Source organism: Eleutherodactylus coqui, chromosome 5 (genome assembly GCF_035609145.1).
Source record: "Eleutherodactylus coqui strain aEleCoq1 chromosome 5, aEleCoq1.hap1, whole genome shotgun sequence".
Classification (NCBI taxonomy): Eukaryota; Metazoa; Chordata; class Amphibia; order Anura; family Eleutherodactylidae; genus Eleutherodactylus; species Eleutherodactylus coqui.
This window is the reverse complement of record NC_089841.1, coordinates 19,407,019-19,425,894: the sequence shown is the minus strand read 5'-3', so window position 1 is coordinate 19,425,894 and position 18,876 is coordinate 19,407,019. Positions and strand designations below refer to the sequence as shown.

Here is an 18,876-nt window from a genome sequence, read left to right as displayed (position 1 = left end):
CCTCTCCAGTGACATCAGCTGTTATCACGATAGATAATAATGATGTAATGTGACATCATCAGAATCTCTCTCCCCTCCAGTGACATCATCTGTTATTACCATAGATAAGAATGATGTAATGTGACATCATCAGAATCTCTCCCCTCTCCAGTGACATCATCTGTTATTACCATAGATGAGAATGATGTAAAGTGACATCATCAGAATCTCTCACCTCCCCAGTCAGCTGGAGGAGTATCTCTAGGGTGAGGTTGAATACACTCTCCGCCATCTTGTTTCTGTCCTCCTCCATCTTTGATGAATCAGTCCTGTAGGGACCTGAATGGAAACAATATGAACCGATGTAAAAACCACAAAAACCAACATCTCCAAGTTCAGCTGCTTTTTACAGGTTTTTCTCTGAAGCGCTGCAGTGTTTTAGCGCACAATATAGATGTCTGCAATGTACATGCGTGTTGGGATGTATGTGTGACATCGGGCAGCAGAATCCTCCGGACAGCCTCCCGTTAACCCCTTCCTGCAGCCATTTCTCATCCCCACCGCCCAACGACAATTGCTATTATATCTGCTAATAAAGCTGGATGAGCGCCGGTATTGTGAGGGACAAGTAGGATGTTTAATAGCAGCATTTAATGTGGGAGAACCTTAGAAATACTTTATTAGGAAGTCATTTAATAGGAAATTTTATAAAAACATTTGCTGGGATCCTTTAACCCCTTAGTGCTATAGGTAGTACATGTACGTCCTGCAGCGTCGGGGTGTGTATGAACGCGGCGATCTCCCTCCATACAGCATGAGCGCCGGCTGTTTACTGCGGCTGTCAATTCTGATAGCGCAATTTAAATGCGATGAGATCGCAGGGAGCCGTGCAGGTGTCATGGCAGCCGGGGGCCCTCTGTAACACCCCGGGCTGTCCTGGCAGAATGCCTATCAAGCCATGCCCGTGGCTCCTCCAGAAAAGGAGTGAGAAGATGAGCCCATTCCCATCTAATTACTTCTCTGTACTAATTACTTACTGACTCCACGACCTAAACGTTTACCAGCGTCCGGATCGCGGCATCCAATAAGCCGCACAAACCTCAGTAAAGTTTACACCGCCCTATCCCGTCTGGGCCCAATCTGTAGTAGAAAGTAGGCCGACTGCTTCTATAGCGAAACCCGTTACACGCTGCCGTCACAGAGATTACAAATATCACTAGTGAGGAACCGCTAATACATTCCTGATGACAGATGGAAAACATCCTGAAGGTCATACAAATGGCCACCAATATAAACCTGCAGGGGGCGCCCTCCAGCCTCACCCTGCCCTGCAAAGGATTGCATCTTCTACACCCTGGTGATCAGAGGCATCTGGTCCTTCATCTACTAGGACTTACTATTCTTATACAGAGGAGACCACATCCCGGTGGTAAGAGGAATCTGGTTCTTGAGCCGCTAGGACTTACTATTCTTATAAAGAGGAGTCTACATCCTGGTGGTCAGAGGGATCTGGTCCTTCAGCCGCTTGGACTTACTATTCTTATACAGAGGAGTCTACACCCTTGTGATCAGAGGCATCTGGTCCTTCATCTACTAGGACTTACTATTCTTCTACAAAGGAGTCTACATCCTGTTTGTCAAAGGGATCTCGTCCTTCAGCCACTACGACTTACTATTTTTAGAGAGGAGTCTAAATCCTGGAGGTAAGAGGAATCTGGCCCTTCAGCCGCTAGGACTAATTATTCTTAGACAGAGGAGTCAACAACCTGGTGGTCAGAAGAATCTGCTCCATCTACTAAGAGTTACTCTTCTTACGTAGAGGAGTCTACATCCTGGTGGTCAAAGGGATCTGGTCCTTCAGTCACTAGGACTTACTATTCTTATGCAGAGGATTCTACATCCTTCTGGTCAGAGGGATCTGGTCCTTCAGTCACTAGGACTTACTATTCTTATACAGAGGAGTCTACAACCTGGTGGTGAGAGGGATCTAGTCCTTCAGCCACTAGGACTTACTATTCTTATACAGAGGAGTCTACATCCTGGTGGTCATAGGGATCTGGTCCTTCAGCCGCTTGGACTTACTATTCTTATACAGAGGAGTCTACATCCTGGTGGTCAGAGGGATCTGGTCCTTCAGTCACTAGGACTTACTATTCTTATACTGAGGATAAGGTACTGGACAGACCCCGTTGACCATAATGAGTTCTGGATGGCAGTTTCCTGGATAAGTAGCACAGTGTGGTGTAGAGACTTCAGGCTGTCAGACATTGTGTGTGTCAGGCCTTGGGCCTATCTCAGCTTCCATGTTATGGTTGTCATTTGTCAGGCCCTGGGAAAGCTGGATGAATTCAGTGTTCTAATCTCCCCTTCCTCTCCTTTGTATTTGGTAAGCCTTTGATCTACAGGAGGACAGGAAGCCCTTTGTCCCACCGGCTACTGACAAGGAGATGCTAAATAGGCCCCTGCTGGCATGGATTGGCACCTTGGATGGTTCACACAGACATCCTGGTGCCCAATTTTACATTAGAAGGAAATCATTTTATAAAGGATATTTGGGCGAATGAAGGTCTTAGCCAGATATGAATTATATTTTCAGAATCGGTCTGACCAGCCGAACAAAACTCATCTACAGGCATTGAGGTCCAAGGCTCAGAGCACCCAGAACTGCATATCTGGGGAAATATGGATGTCAACCCATCCGTGCGTGGGCTCAAACCATATGTAAAATCAGGACTAAGAACATGCCACGCCCAAATTCACAATCGCAGGCTCTCCTGCCGAGATATGACCGAAAACGGGGAATTATGATTTTCCACCAGGAATACAGGACTCTACTCCAACCCTCTAGTGACATCAGAGGGGGCGGGGTAAGGAGTGTTCTGAGGGTCCTTTTATAATGTGGGACCCTATACGCCCCAAATTATCAGATCCTACAGATATGCCTCAGCATAAGGCTTCAACCCCTTCCCGCAACAGGGTGTAAATTCAAAATCCCTCTGCTCCTGGCTGCCATGTGTAGCCAGGAGCAGAGGGATGTCACCCAGCATGTGATCATTTAAAGTTTAGCCGAGAGCCAGGAGATTTCACGGGGGGCCGCGGTGAGCGGTTCCTGATCACATGTTCGCCATTTTCCAATGGATAATGGCGATCACGTAAAAGTAAAAAAGGTGAAGCTTCATCTCCCCTGCCTGATGTGATCGGTGAGAGGAGATGAAACTTTTTAGCGCGGCCTCCGTATTTGCAACCCGACGCGATCTTTCTCCGTGAACTTTCCCGGATTCTGCACATGCAAAACACCGGACACATGCGCAGGAGTCGGGGAGCCCAGGAAATGTAAAATCTCCTTACTCCCAGCGACCAATGGTCGCCGAGAGCCTGGAGCAGTGACCTTGTTGAGCAGTCGCCGGTCACGTGATAAAAAGGTAGCGATCTACCTTAGGCCGGTCTAACATGACCGGATAGGAATTACGGATTCCGCATGCGTCTGATCCGTGGTAATACGCAGATCAATCGCATTGGATTACACAATTCCGCTCACATTAGCGGGTCGGAATTACGTAATCCAATTGCAGAAAAGAGAACGCAGCAGGTTCTATTTTACTGCAGATATCAGCAACACAGAGCCCATTGTGCTCCATGATCGCTGATATACCCGCAGCCCATATGCAACTACATTGTATACGGGCTGCGGGTACCTGCATCATCGCTAAGCGACGGTGCGGGAAATACAAACAAAAAACAAAAGGTGTACTGCACATGACCGCCTGTGTAAGTAGGCAGTTATGCGCAGTACATTACGCGGCCGTACGCAGGGTCACAGCCGGGCTCACAGCTGGGATCCGCTGCGGGCCTCCGCAAGCGGATTCCACATATGGCCGCATGAGCCCGGCGTTACTCAGACCGCTACCTGTAATACGTATTTTACAAGAAGCCCCGGGAACGTTCGCCTTCATGCAGTTCCGGGAGCAGCTTGTTGAGCGCCTTCTGTGTGAGACCGCCGCACCTCAGCAAGCTTACGGAGACCCACAGAGTGCCCCTTTTTACACCCCATCCCCGCTGCTGAGGTCACAAAATAGCCCCCAAAAAGCATGAGAGGAGGGGGGATACCCGGTTTTATTGCCCGATGTACCCATCCCAACCAGCCTCCGTAATTACCCCAGTCTTCGGAAATACCACACAGTTCATATTATTACTTTTATCTACGATTTGGGGAACGCCGAAAAGGGCGGGGGGGTGGGGGGGGGGATTTTTTTAACGTGGTAATTTTTATTTCGTACAAGTGGGCAATGGGGCCAGGAATTTATTCAGTTGTGCCCTGAAATCCAACGGTGTTCCCTCCATTACAGGCCTTGCCATGTTTCCTGTAAGTAGATTAGGGCCACAGCGGGAATGTTTTTTAACACGGGACAAACAGGGGGATCGATTTTGGGGTGAATGTCTTCATTCCTATGTACACTGTACAAAAAAAACCTGTTTTTAAATTGACAAAAAAATGAAAATCGCAATTTTTTTCCTTCTGCTTTGCTTAGATTCATTCAAACACTGTGGGGTCAAAATACACAGTACACCCCTAGATGAATTCGTTAAGGGGTCTAGTTTTCAAAATGGGGTTGCTTGTGGGGGTTCTCTATGGTTTTGGCCGCTCAAGGGCTCTACAAGTGGGCAATGGGGCCTAAAACGCCTTCAAGCAAAATGTCTGTTCTGAAAGTCACCGATTACTCCTTTCATTTTGGGCCCTGTTGTGCATCCAGACATAAGATTAGGGCCACAATGCGCATGTCTCTGAACACTGTACAGACAGGGGGATCCATTTTGGGGTGTCAATCCTCATTTTCCTGTGCGCTATAGAAAAAAAAAAGGTCTTTAAATTTGAATTCCTGAAAAAAAACCTGTGGGGTCAAAATGCTCATGACACCCCTCAGTTGATACATTAAGGGGTGTAGTTTTTAAATTGGGGTCATTTGGGGGGGTATCTATCCTTCTGACACCTATGAGCCTTTGCAATCTTAGCTTGGTGTAGGAAAACAAAGCGTTCTTCAAAATGCTGAAAAGTAATGTTAAATTTGTACGGCTCCTAAATGGTTAAAAAAACACACAAGTTTTTTAAACGTGCGTCCAGAATAAAGTAAACAGGTGGAACTATATATCCCATCAAAACTTTGTACAGTATGTTTGGACATATTTGAGATATTACAGCTGAAAATGTGAAAAAAAAATGAAAATTTTTTCAAAATTTTCCCAATATTGGTACTTTTAATAAATATACATAAATACGATCAGTCTATTTTTACCAGCTAAATGAAGTACAACATGTGGCGAAAAACCAAATGTCAGAATCACTGGGATATGCAAAACCTTTACGGAGTTATGCTATGTTGAACGACGCATGTCAGATTTTCAAAATTTGGCTCCGTCACTAAGGCGCAAACAAGCTTCGTCACTAAGGGGTTAATGTGAAACTGTACAAAGGCTTTCCTGACACCCAGATAGGCGATATCAACGGCACAACTTTCATCCACTAATTCTGTGAAGGGGAATGCATTGTGGCTTGTAGTTTGCCCCCCCCCCCGCCCCCCGCCCCGCCCCGACAATCACAAGAAGTCCAAACTAGCTGGGCTTCATGTAATTGTAGGGTCACAGCAAACTGCGATACAACCGTACTGACCGCCATTACATCCCAATGAGAAGAGTATTGTGGCCAGAGTCTCCATGTAGCCACAGCCGTACTGGTGACCCCTTCACCAATTTAGAGGGGTTCTATGAATTACCAATATGAAACTAAGAGAACAATAAAGGCAGAAAATGATATTTTACAAGTCCCACCAAGCTGGATATCCACTCTGTAGATACAACCTAGCAGCTCTTACCGGTGATGCCAGATCCCTCCTCCTCCGGTCCTGCAGGGACTAAATGCAAAGCGGAGGATCTGGTGGGGATAGTTGGGGGGACGGGGTAGCATGGGCCCAGGCACCTCTCCAGCTCTGCACCGCCGCCGGCTACTGTAGCACTAGGGCTGGTGGAGCAGAGATCTTCTGTAGACACATTTTGTTTGATATAGCAGTCATCCGCCATATAGTCGCTGACTAGTGTCACTGTAGGACCGGGATGCTTACATATCAGCAATTAATAAGGCCGCCTGCAGACGACCGGGTCGGATCCTGCTGCGAGAATTGTCGCAGAGGGACCCGACCCGAGCCCCTGCAGGGACCAGCGCGGCTCCGGCTCTTTGATGTGTCGGCTGCCGGCCAGCTGGTACATGCCGGAGCGGAGCCGCCAGCCGGGGAGTGACATTTCTGTGCAGAGCTCACAGAGCCCGGCACAGAAATAGAGCATACCACGAGTTGTTTTCCACACGTGATTTCACGCGGACAAATGGCGGCCGTCTGCATAGGATTGCGTTTTCTAACACAATCTTATGGCAGCTTCCAAAGGCGTAAATTCTGCGGGAAATCCTGCTGCGGAATATCCGCCCGTGTGCCGGGGGCCTAAATGTGTACTGGTGATATGTAGGCCTTCTGATTATACTGACTTTAATCAACTGTGTAGTGAATGGCTCTACTAATCCAACTAGCACAGTGTCCTGCCTGGCTCACACCCCACTTCCTGTCTACAAGCACCAGGGGCACATGCCCCACATCACCCCTCCACAGCTATGATCCTAAATACATCCATTACCTGGTGATGGGAGCGGCTGGCGGGTCTCCATCATGGCCTCCTTGTACAGATCCTTGTGTCCTTCTAAATACTCCCACTCCTCCATGGAGAAATAGACAGCGACATCCTGACACCTTATAGGAACCTGACAACACAATATACAGTCATTACCCAGAAGCCTCCAGTGCTGTTACTGTATAATGTCCCAGCATTCCCTGCAGCGTCACCTCTCCAGTCAGCAGCTCAATCATCTTGTTGGTGAGTTCTAGAATCTTCTGTACATTGATGTCCTCATGTATCAGGGGGTGAAGTGGGGGCCCCATGATTGGGCTCAGGGGTCTTCCCCATCCATCACACACTGGGGTCCAACAGCCATCACTAGAGGTCTTCCTCATTACTGTGTAATCCTGTATATGGGGAGACATTAATAAATATCACTGCAGACATTTCCAAAGTCCATCACCTCTCCAGTGACATCATCAGTCATTACCATAGATAAGAATGACATATGACATCATCAGAATCTCTCCCCCCTCCAGTGACATCATCTGTTATTACCATAGATAAGAATGACATATGACATCATCAGAATCTCTCCCCCCTCCAGTGACATCATCTGTTATTACAATAGATGAGAATGATGTAATGTGACATCATCAGAATCTCTCCCCTCTCCAGTGACATCATCTGTTATAACCATAGATAAGAATGATGTAATGTGACATCATCAGAATCTCTCACCTCCCCAGTCAGCTGGAAGAGTATCTCTAGGGTGAGGTTGAATACACTCTCCGCCATCTTGTTTCTGTCCTTCTCCATCTTTGATGAATCAGTCCTGTAGGGACCTGAATGGAAACAATATGAACCGATGTAAAAACCACAAAAACCAACATCTCCAAGTTCAGCTGCTTTTTACGGGGTTTTCTCTGAAGCGCTGCAGTGTTTTAGCGCACAATATAGATGTCTGCAATGTACATGCGTGTTGGGATGTATGTGTGACATCGGGCAGCAGAATCCTCCGGACAGCCTCCTGTTAACCCCTTCCTGCAGCCATTTCTCATCCCCACCGCCCAACGACAATTGCTATTATATCTGCTAATAAAGCTGGATGAGCGCCGGTATTGTAAGGGACAAGTAGGATGTTTAATAGCAGCATTTAATGTGGGAGAACCTTAGAAATACTTTATTAGGAATTCATTTAATAAGGAATTTTATAAAAACATTTGCTGGAATCCTTTAACCCCTTAGTGCTATAGGTAGTACATGTACGTCCTGCAGCGTCGGGGTATGTATGAACGCGCGGCGATCTCCCTCCATACAGTGCGAGCGCCGGCTGTTTACTGCGGCTGATACCAACTCCGATAAGCTGGCAATTCTGATAGCGCCATTTAACCCCTTGAGTGGCACGCCCGGAAAATTTCCGGGGACGAGCTCCACTCCTCATGGTGACATAGCCCGGAAGATTTCCGGGCTATGTATCACTATGGGAGCTGCAGAGCACAATGCCACAAGCTGTGACAGTGTGCTCTGCCTGCACAGACCCACACAGAGCAGTGCAAGGGCTTTGAAAAACCAGCAGAAGATATCGGCAATGTCCTGCTTTGTTTACAGGTTGCCATAGAGACCATCGGCTTGTCAGAAGCAAGCCGATGGTCTCTGTGGCAGGGAGAGCTGGTTGTTAGCTGTCAGAGGACAGCTAGGTACCAGCTCTTACAGCAGAGATCAGAGAAAACCTCCGATCTCTGCTGTGTTAACCCTTTACATGCTGCAGTCTATGTGACTGCAGCATGTAAAGGGTTGTCACTGCAGCATGTAAAGGGCTGTCACCATCGGACCCCCGGAATGTGATCAGGGGTTCTGATGGGTCCCTGTGGAAGTCCCCTAAAGGGACAAAAAAAAAATAAAAATAAAAAAAAATAAAAAAAAAAAAAGTAAAAAAATTTAAAAAAACACTTGTCTCCCTTTACTTTGTAAAAAATCAAAAATACAATCACACATGTGGTATCCGTGTGCGCCGTAATGACCCAGAGAAGGAAGTTAATACATTATTTAACCCCTTAATGACATGGCCCCTTTTTTTTCTTTTTTCCCCCATTTCTTTTTTTCCTCCCCCCTGTTTAAAAAATCACAACTTGTCCCGCAAAAAACAAGCCATGTGGCCATGTCGATGGAAAAATGAAAAAGTTATGGCTCTTGAGACGCAACTGCAAAACTAGTTGAAATTCAATGATTAGACCATTTTAAAAAACCTGCCCTGGTGGGCACGACAGGGTGGTAGGAAACCTGCCACTCAAGGGGTTAAATGGGATGAGATCGCAGGGAGCCGTGCAGGTGTCATGGCAGCCGGGGGCCCTCTGTAACGCCCCGGGGCTGTCCTGGCAGAATGCCTATCTAGCCATGCCCGTGGCTCCTCCAGAAAAGGCGTGAGACGATGAGCCCATTCCCATCTAATTACTTCTCTGTACTAATTACTTACTGACTCCACGACCTAAACGTTTACCAGCGTCCGGATCGCGGCATCCAATAATCCGCACAAACCTCAGTAAAGTTTACACCGCCCTATCCCGTCTGGGCCCAATCTGTAGCAGAAAGTAGGCCGACCGCTTCTATAGCAAAACCCGTTACACGCTGCCGTCACAGAGATAACAAATATCACTAGCGAGGAAGGGCTAATACATTCCTGATGACAGATGGAAGACACCCTGAAGGTCATACAAATGGCCACCAAAATAACCTGCAGGGGGCGCCCTCCAGCCTCACCCTGCCCTGCAAAGGATTGCATCTTCTACATCCTGGTGGTAAGAGGGATCTGCTGCTTCAGCCACTAGGACTTACTAGTCTTATACTGAGGAGTCTACATCCTGGTGGTCAGAGGGATCTGGTCCTTCAGCCACTAGGACTTACTAGTCTTATACTGAGGAGTCTACATCCTGGTGGTCAGAGGGATCTGGTCCTTCAGCCGCTAGGACTTACTATTCTTATACAGAGGAGTCTACATCCTGGTGGTCAGAGGGATCTGCTGCTTCAGCCGCTAGGACTTACTATTCTTATACAAAGGAGTCTACATCCTGGTGGTCAGAGGGATCTAGTCCTTCAGCCACTAGGACGTACTAGTCTTATACAGAGGAGTCTACATCCTGGTGGTCAGAGGGATCTGGTCCTTCAGCCACTAGGACTTACTATTCTTATACACAGGATAAGGTACTGGACAGACCCCGTTGACCATAATGAGTTCTGGATGGCAGTTTCCTGGATAAGTAGCACAGTGTGGTGTACAGACTTCAGGCTGTCAGGCATTGTGTGGGTCAGGCCTTGGGCCTATCTCAGCTTCCATGTTATGGTTGTCATTTGTCAGGCCCTGGGAAAGCTGGATGAATTCAGTGTTCTAATCTCTTATTCCTCTCCTTTGTATCTGGCAAGTCTTCGATGTAGGACAGGAGGACAGGAAGCCCTTTGTGCCACCGGCTACTGACAAGGAGATGCTAAATAGGCCCCTGCTGGCATGGATTGACACCTTGGATGGTTCACGCAGACATCCTGGTGCCCAATTTTACATCAGAAGGAAATCATTTAATAAATGATATTTGGGCGAATGAAGGTCTTAGCCAGATATGAATTATATTTTCAGAATCGGTCTGACCAGCCGAACAAAACTCATCTACAGTCATTGAGGTCCAAGGCTCAGAGCACCCAGAACTTCATATCTGGGGAAATATGGATGTCAACCCATCCGTGCGTGGGCTCAAACCATATGTAAAATCAGGACTAAGAACATGCCACGCCCAAATTCACGTTTGAGGGGGCTTTCCCGCTGAGATATGACTGAAAACGGGGAGTTATGATTTTCCACCAGGAATACAGGACTCCACCCCAACTCTCCAGTGACATCAGACGGGGCGGGGTAAGGAGTGTTCTGAGGGTCCTTTTATAATGTGGGACCCTACAGACCCCAAATTGTCAGATCCTACAGATACGCCTTAGCATAAGGCTGTCCCATTCACTTCAGTGACTCTGCATGTATTGGAACATTGGACCAATATCCAAATCCGATATCTTTCTTTTATTTTCCCCAGTTTTAAAAAAAAAATCTGTCTTTTATGTATTCTACTGTATTTCCTTCTGTCCTGTGAACAACCTTTTTATATTTTTGTACAAATCAGATATATTGCACTGCGAGGCCTTTTCTAGATTAAATCTGCAATTTAAAAGTCAGCCTTGTCCGTTTTACAACAAACCATAACGGTGAAGACTGTGTTCATAATTCGGCTTCCAGTTTACTGATGCCAAAAGCTGGTGGTGGCAGCGTTATGTGCAGGAGTATTGTAGAGCTCCAGAGTGCATTAGAACGGATCAGGTGGATGATTTGAGCTTTTGCTTCACATGCGTGCAGAAGCCCGGAAAGTTGTGTATAAATCAGCCTGTATTCTAACGATTTTAAACTTGCAATACTGCAGAGTGATCGAGGACAGAGGCGGGATCGATAGGTATTGTCCCTTCTCCTCTCTCCTCCTGTCCACTACATGACTAACAGCATTGTGTGAAAAACATGAGCAGCTAAGAAGCCTGTAAAATAAATAAAAAACACATGAAGTTTGTGGCCTGTAAAATTCAAGGGATTCTGTCATTATAAAAAAAATAATAAAAAAAAAGATTCTTTACTCACCTATTCCCCCCCAGTCAGTCTTCTTACCAGATCTTCACCTCAATGGTCTTCTCCTGGCTCCTCCAGTCTCCCGAGTCATGTCACCTCCAGCCGTCCGGATCCTCTTCTTCCTGTGACGTAGCACACATTGCCGGCATTCTGCTTCCTGCAGCTCAGTGTACCCAGTCACTAGTGACATAGAGTTCACTGCCTAGCAGGGAATGCTGAATCCTCGGCAGCCTGCTTTAGCGCGACTGCGGATGTGTAATGACTCGCCGCTAGTCTATCATATACTATACTGTATGAAACACTAACAACGAGATATCATGAATGTACACTAAAGCAGGCTGCAGAGGATTCAGCATTCCCTGCTAGGCAGTGAAACCTACGTCACTCATAGCATTCACTGCAGCTAATGGACGCTCCAAAACAGGAAGTGGAGGATCCGGACGGCTGGAGGTGACGTGACCCAGGGGACTGGAGGGGCCAGGAGAAGATCGGTGGGGAGAGGATGAGGTAAGAAGACTGCCTGGGGAGGAATAGGTAAGTATTGATTTTTTTCCTAATGAGAAAACCCCTTTAAATGGAGCAACCAGCGTCAAAAGAGATCCAGGGGCGCATGAAGAGAACATTGTTCTTCCTCTTTACAAGTCACTGGTCAGACCACACATGGGATATTGTGGACAGTTTTGAGCTTAGTCCTGTCCTCGGTGGGAGGGGCCGGAAGTGATGTCACACACCCTGGAAGTGAGCACATAGGAGGAAGTGACTTCAGGATGAGGGTGGGGCTCCCCACATTTGCTGCAAAGTCATACCATGTGGGATTTTCAACATTGCAGGTGGGAGCGCTGACAGCAGGAAGCCTGCACAGCAGGTGAGGGGGGAGCGCTGACAGCAGGAAGCCTGCACAGGAGGTGAGGGGGGGAGCGCTGACAGCAGGAAGCCTGCACAGGAGGTGAGGGGGGGAGCGCTGACAGCAGGAAGCCTGCAGAGGGGGTGAGGGGGAGCGCCGACAGCAGGAAGCCTGCACAGGAGGTGAGGGGGGAGCGCTGACAGCAGGAAGCCTGCACAGGAGGTCAGGGGGGAGAGCTGACAGCAGGAAGCCTGCAGAGGGGGTGAGGGGGAGCGCCGACAGCAGGAAGCCCGCAGAGGGGGTGAGGGGGAGCGCTGACAGCAGGAAGCCTGCAGAGGGGGTGAGGGGGCGCGCCGAGAGCAGGAAGCCCGCAGGGGGGGGTGAGGGGGAGTGCTGACAGCAGGAAGCCCGCAGAGGGGGTGAAGGGGGAGCGCTGACAGCAGGAAGCCCGCAGAGGGGGTGAGGGGGAGCGCCGACAGCAGGAAGCCCGCAGAGGGGGTGAGGGGGGCGCTGACACCAGGAAGCCCGCAGAGGGGGTGAGGGGGAGCGCCGACAGCAGGAAGCCCGCAGAGGGGGTGAGGGGGAGCGCCGACAACAGGAAGCCCGCAGAGGGGGTGAGGGGGAGCGCCGACAGCAGCAAGCCCGCAGAGGGGGTGAGGGGGAGCGCCGACAGCAGCAAGCCCGCAGAGGGGGTGAGGGGGAGCGCCGACAGCAGCAAGCCCGCAGAGGGGGTGAGGGGGAGCGCCGACAGCAGCAAGCCCGCAGAGGGGGTGAGGGGGAGCGCCGACAGCAGCAAGCCCGCAGAGGGGGTGAGGGGGAGCGCCGACAGCAGCAAGCCCGCAGAGGGGGTGAGGGGGAGCGCCGACAGCAGCAAGCCCGCAGAGGGGGTGAGGGGGAGCGCCGACAGCAGCAAGCCCGCAGAGGGGGTGAGGGGGAGCGCCGACAGCAGCAAGCCCGCAGAGGGGGTGAGGGGGAGCGCCGACAGCAGCAAGCCCGCAGAGGGGGTGAGGGGGAGCGCCGACAGCAGCAAGCCCGCAGAGGGGGTGAGGGGGAGCGCCGACAGCAGCAAGCCCGCAGAGGGGGTGAGGGGGAGCGCCGACAGCAGCAAGCCCGCAGAGGGGGTGAGGGGGAGCGCCGACAGCAGCAAGCCCGCAGAGGGGGTGAGGGGGAGCGCCGACAGCAGCAAGCCCGCAGAGGGGGTGAGGGGGAGCGCCGACAGCAGCAAGCCCGCAGAGGGGGTGAGGGGGAGCGCCGACAGCAGCAAGCCCGCAGAGGGGGTGAGGGGGAGCGCCGAGAGCAGCAAGCCCGCAGAGGGGGTGAGGGGGAGCGCCGAGAGCAGCAAGCCCGCAGAGGGGGTGAGGGGGAGCGCCGACAGCAGGAAGCCCGCAGAGGGGGTGAGGGGGAGCGCCGAGAGCAGCAAGCCCGCAGAGGGGGTGAGGGGGAGCGCCGAGAGCAGCAAGCCCGCAGAGGGGGTGAGGGGGAGCGCCGACAGCAGGAAGCCCGCAGAGGGGGTGAGGGGGAGCGCCGAGAGCAGCAAGCCCGCAGAGGGGGTGAGGGGGAGCGCCGCATAGTATGAAATTAGCTGCACATACATGGCCGATTTTCAGTCAAACTCTGCACTAATTGTCTCATATATCATCCCCAGTAGTAACAGAGACCCCAACATCATCATAACACACATAGTGGCCCGAGAGGTGATCGGGACCCCCTGAAAAATTATACTTACTACTTGCAGGTCTAATCAACTCCACCGTTCGACTCACTCAGGACTGCAGAGCCACGAGCTTCCGGGATCTGTCATAATGTCACTGTTATGTGATCACCCATGTGGGAGGAATCATTGGTCACATGACCAGATGGGATCAGTGTCCGCAGGAGTCTGCTGCTGGATGAGCAGAGCTGTATGTGTGTAATGTACACGCTCCTGTACTGTATGTGTACTGTGGATGTAGCAGAGCTGTATGTGTGTAATGTACACGCTCCTGTACTGTATGTGTATTGTGGATGTAGCAGAGCTGTATGTGTGTAATGTACACGCTCCTGTACTGTATGTGTATTGTGGATGTAGCAGAGCTGTATGTGTGTAATGTACACGCTCCTGTACTGTATGTGTATTGTGGATGTAGCAGAGCTGTATGTGTGTAATGTACACGCTCCTGTACTGTATGTGTATTGTGGATGTAGCAGAGCTGTATGTGTGTAATGTACACGCTCCTGTACTGTATGTGTATTGTGGATGTAGCAGAGCTGTATGTGTGTAATGTACATGCTCCTGTACTGTATGTGTATTGTGGATGTAGCAGAGCTGTATGTGTGTAATGTACCCGATCCTGTACTGTACTGTATTGTGGATGTAGCAGAGCTGTATGTGTGTAATGTACACGCTCCTGTACTGTGTGTATTGTGTATGTAGCAGAGCTGTATGGGTGTAATGTACATGCTCCTGTATTGTATGTGTATTGTGGATGTAGCAGAGCTGTATGTGTGTAATGTACACGCCCCTGTACTGTATGTGTATTGTGGATGTAGCAGAGCTGTATGTGTGTAATGTACACGCTCCTGTACTGTATGTGTATTGTGGATGTAGCAGAGCACTGCAGAGGCAGCAAGACACAAATCATAGCAAGCTGAACAGACATATATGCACATATATATGGGGATTGGCTGAGCTGAGCAAACAACCTGGACAGCTAAATCAACCACCTGTGAACCTGTGCTGCTTGCAACACTGAGGGAAAAAGATACCAGCACAACACAACCCTAACAAATACTGTCCCTTATATCGGCCCCAGTAGTAATAGTAACCCCCATTGCGGACCCAGTAGTAATAGGGTCCCCTATTGCCACCCCAATAGTGATAGGGTCCTTCATTGCTGCCCCAGTAGTATGAGAATCCCCCATTGCTGCCCCTGTTAGTGCAAATAAATATATTTGCTATGTGATATGCTTCTGGGGTCCAAATTGGTTAGAAGTATATATGGGCCCGAAAACAAATTGTCAGACTGGATGTGATCCAAAGTTATCTGTTTATTGATTGACAGGCAGCAGCTTTTATAGAGACACATGCTTTGATTACAATAATTCACATTTATTATAATTAATTTATTACTATTGGTCAATGAAACATAAACACAATATGAATAGGCAAGATAAAGAATTTAACCTCTAAAATGCAGCGCAGGCGCAGTAGAATCTACATGATTAGCTTCTCAGAACACGTAAGTACAGTAATGGCATCATTAAGGGGTTTAGAGAGAATATTTCGGAACATATGTGAACAGCGAGGAACATGTCATCTCCACACGGGGGCAGTCTGGAGGCCTTTTTATCATCTTCAGTAGCCCCGGCCTCGGCTCTTCACTCAAGGCTTTTTTGAAGTACAGATATTTAATATGACAAATGACGACGTATGAAGGATGACGGCCGCATAGAAAGTGGGGTCATTCATTTCACTATCAGTCCTAACGTTAGTGGGATAGGGTCCCCCAATGCCACCCCAATAATAATAGGGTCCCTCATTGTGGCCCTAGTAGTAATAGGGTCCTCCAATGCCACCCCAATAATAATAGGGTCCCTCATTGTGGCCGTAGTAGTAATAGGGTACCCCATTGCTGTCCTAGTAGTAATAGTGTCCTACATCGTGGCCCTAGTAGTAATATGGTCTGCCATTGCCGCTATGCTTTTCAGAGGCAGGGAGAACTTTAGCAGTGCAGATTACAATAGGGGCGAGTGGGATGGCTGTGTACCGCATTGCAGTTTCGCGTTGCCTGCCAATCACAGGTCCTGCATGTTAATTTCCACCGTACAGGCGGTCTGGACACTAATACAGCGGTATCCCACCATAAATGCCGGAAGAAGGGAATCCCAATAGCGATGTGAGGCTGTTTTATGTGAAACTGCCTCGCATCCAGGGGTTTTCAGAAGGGTTGTGAGGGTGATATCGGGCCATGAATCACAGCCAATATCACCCTCGCCAGTGTGAAGGAGCCATTAAACTCCTTATTGTCCGCCCTGCTGTGTAAGGAGCACATGTTACCTCTCAGGCAGTGAAAGGGTTACAGCTGACAACTTCCAGCAGCTACTCCCATCATCCACCAGGGGGCGCCGGCTCCTTCATGAGGAACCATAATTGTTCCATCCACAGTCACCCTCAGGGCGGCTTCACACGGCGGTTTTGAGCACCTAAAATGTACAGCGGGAAACAGAAACAGCCACTAATATCAGCGGGTTCTCTCACATTTCGGTTATTTATACGGGTATTTCTTACAGAGAACCTGCTCTATTCTGTGTGCATTTGCCTTCAAAGGTTCCTATAGAAGTCTATGGGGGGTGCGTCACATGCGCAGCGAATGGTTGAAACACTACAAAACTTTGCTGAGGAAAGAGCACATCTGGGACTCATTAGGCTAAATAACCCTTTAAATCAGGGCGTGGGCGTGTCCCGCATGCAAGTGAACACGCCCATCTTGTGCAAGAAAGTATGGTAAAATGCGCAGACACGCACACAAAAGCGCTTTGTTCGTGGAGCAAATACGTTGTGCTGAAGTGCCCATAAAAACACATGCCGCCCTTAGTCTACAGACGCTCCATGAGATTTACGGACTCTGAGTCTTCTGGCGATGAGATCTCTGAGTTTCTATAACCAGCAGCATGCTCCATTTTCTGCGGATTCCCACACAGACAGCTTCCATTGAAGTCAATGTGAACCGTGCGATCTGCGGTTCACCCTCAGCTGACACTGCGGACATGCTGCGAATCCGCAAGAAAGCAGGAGATTTAAAAAGAAAAAATATACGCGGTACGCCCGCACACATCCGCCATGCAGAAGAAAGAAGATCTGGCTGGGGCGGAGAGGACCCGCACCGCATCCGCACAGATAAGAAAGTGCCCATTGCTTACGGGCACAGGCGGATTCCACTGCGGGATTTGGCACTTGGAATCTGCGCGTGCCGCGGACATGAGGCCTAAGGCCTCATGTCCACGGGGAAAATCAGGCCCGCTACGGATTCTCCATGGAGAATCTGCAGCGGGTCCCTCCTGCCCCGCGGTCATGAGGGCTGAAAATAAGAATAAATGAGAATAAACTCACCTCCCATCCGCTCCGTTTCTTCTCTTCGATGCGGCGTCATCTTCTCTGCGTCGCGGCCGGATCTTCTTTCTTCGGCTCGGCGGATGTGCATGATGACGTGCCCCGCGCATGCGCCGGGCCGAAGCAAAATGATCCGGCCGCGACTGAGAGAAGATGGCGCCGCGGAGAAGAGAAGAACCGAAGTGTGTGAGTAAAATCAGATTTTAGGTCTCCCGCGGATCCGGACGGCTTCCATAGGCTTCAATAGAAGCCCGCGGGAGCCGTCCCCGCGGGAGACCCGCATGAAAATGGAGCATGGTCCAGATTTTTTCATGCTCCATTTTTAAAAAAAATCACTTTTATTGACGATCCGCGGGTATTTATCTACCCACGGGTGGTCAATGCATCCCTATGGGGTGCGGATCCGCGGGCAGGAGAAGAGTTAAAATCCGCTGCGGATTTTAATTCTTATTTTGCCCGTGGACATGAGGCCTAAGGCCTCATGTCCACGGGGAAAATCAGATCCGCTGCAGATTTGTAATGTGGATTTGGGCTGCGGATGCACTGTAATTGTCTTTTATTTTTCATGCGGGAGATCAATTGAGCTATGTGCTCTATGAGCTCCCGCACGCGTGATCCGCACCTAAATGGAGCATGTCCATTTTTTTTCATGCTCCAGAAATTTTTAAATTCACTTTTATTGACCATCCACGGGTATTTATCTACCCGCGGGTGGTCAATGCATTCCTATGGGGCGCGGATCCGCGTGCGGGAAAAACGCTCCGGATTTTAATTCTTAATTTGCCTGTGGACATGAGGCCTAAGTGTGATAATCAGGTCTCACCCACGGACCGTGGACAGTATAGTGTACTGGTGGATATAAAGAACCGTTCACACTGCGTGAGGGAAAACAGCATTGGTTTATCGATGTTACCCACAAGACCAACGGGACAGGAGATGAATGGGACTTATTCCCCCTTCATGCCAACCGTTAGAATTGAGGTGCCAGCTGCTGGGAAGAATAGGAGGGCTCTGATGGCGTTTGGATCACCATTAAACCCAAGTGAGTGAGCCGACTGCTGCAGCGCCTCCATGGATAGGAGCTGCTTCTAGTTTGGTGACACCATTCAGAGTAACTTATTCCTATGGTCAGTGGTGCCGGCTCTAGTAGACGCTGCGCTATTCTGTGCAGAAAAATGCTCATCAGAATGCTGGATGGACCCCATTATAATCAGTGAGGTCAGTTTCTTGCGGGAATCCTTAAACAGATAGGGCTGGGTCCTAAATTCTTGACTAGAACACTTGCCCTTTACGCTTGCCCCATGGCCAGGGTTAGGATAAACAGCACGCTCTCCTCCTCCATCCATATTGGAATGGTACTAGGCAGGGCTGCCCCCTGTCCCCTCTGTTATTTGTATTAGTGATGGAGCATCTAGCGATGGCAATCAGAAACAACCCGAACATCAGCGGACTGACAGTGGGGGGGACCTATTATAAAGCAGCCTTATATGCCGACGATCTATTGTTATACATCACACAACCGCGCATCACCCTTCCCTCCTTGATTGAAGAATTTGAGAGATTTGGCCACCTATCCAATTTTAAAATTAACTACTGCAAAACTAAAGCCCAAAATATATCCCTGGGCCCAGAAACGAAAAAAACCCCACATAATAGAAC

General features: G+C 49.4%; 2 protein-coding genes across 2 annotated transcripts in view; both read right to left on the bottom strand.

Annotated features, from left to right (window-relative positions):
• The window catches only part of LOC136629069 (zinc finger protein 585A-like), a 92,498-nt gene that overhangs the window by 53,092 nt on the left and 20,530 nt on the right, over positions 1 to 18,876 (bottom strand). Inside the window, exon 5 of the mRNA XM_066605192.1 lies at positions 14,682 to 14,687. Within this exon, the coding sequence (XP_066461289.1) occupies positions 14,682 to 14,687 (6 nt within the window). The remainder of the gene's footprint in view (positions 1 to 14,681; positions 14,688 to 18,876) is intronic.
• LOC136629061 (gastrula zinc finger protein XlCGF66.1-like) lies at positions 6,625 to 7,639 on the bottom strand. The gene is made up of 3 exons (XM_066605187.1): positions 7,375 to 7,639; positions 6,861 to 7,040; positions 6,625 to 6,778 (listed from the first exon to the last, which is right to left on the bottom strand). The coding sequence occupies exons 1-3, from the start codon at positions 7,450 to 7,452 to the stop codon at positions 6,638 to 6,640; spliced, it is 399 nt and encodes a 132-aa protein (XP_066461284.1). The 5' UTR covers positions 7,453 to 7,639; the 3' UTR covers positions 6,625 to 6,637.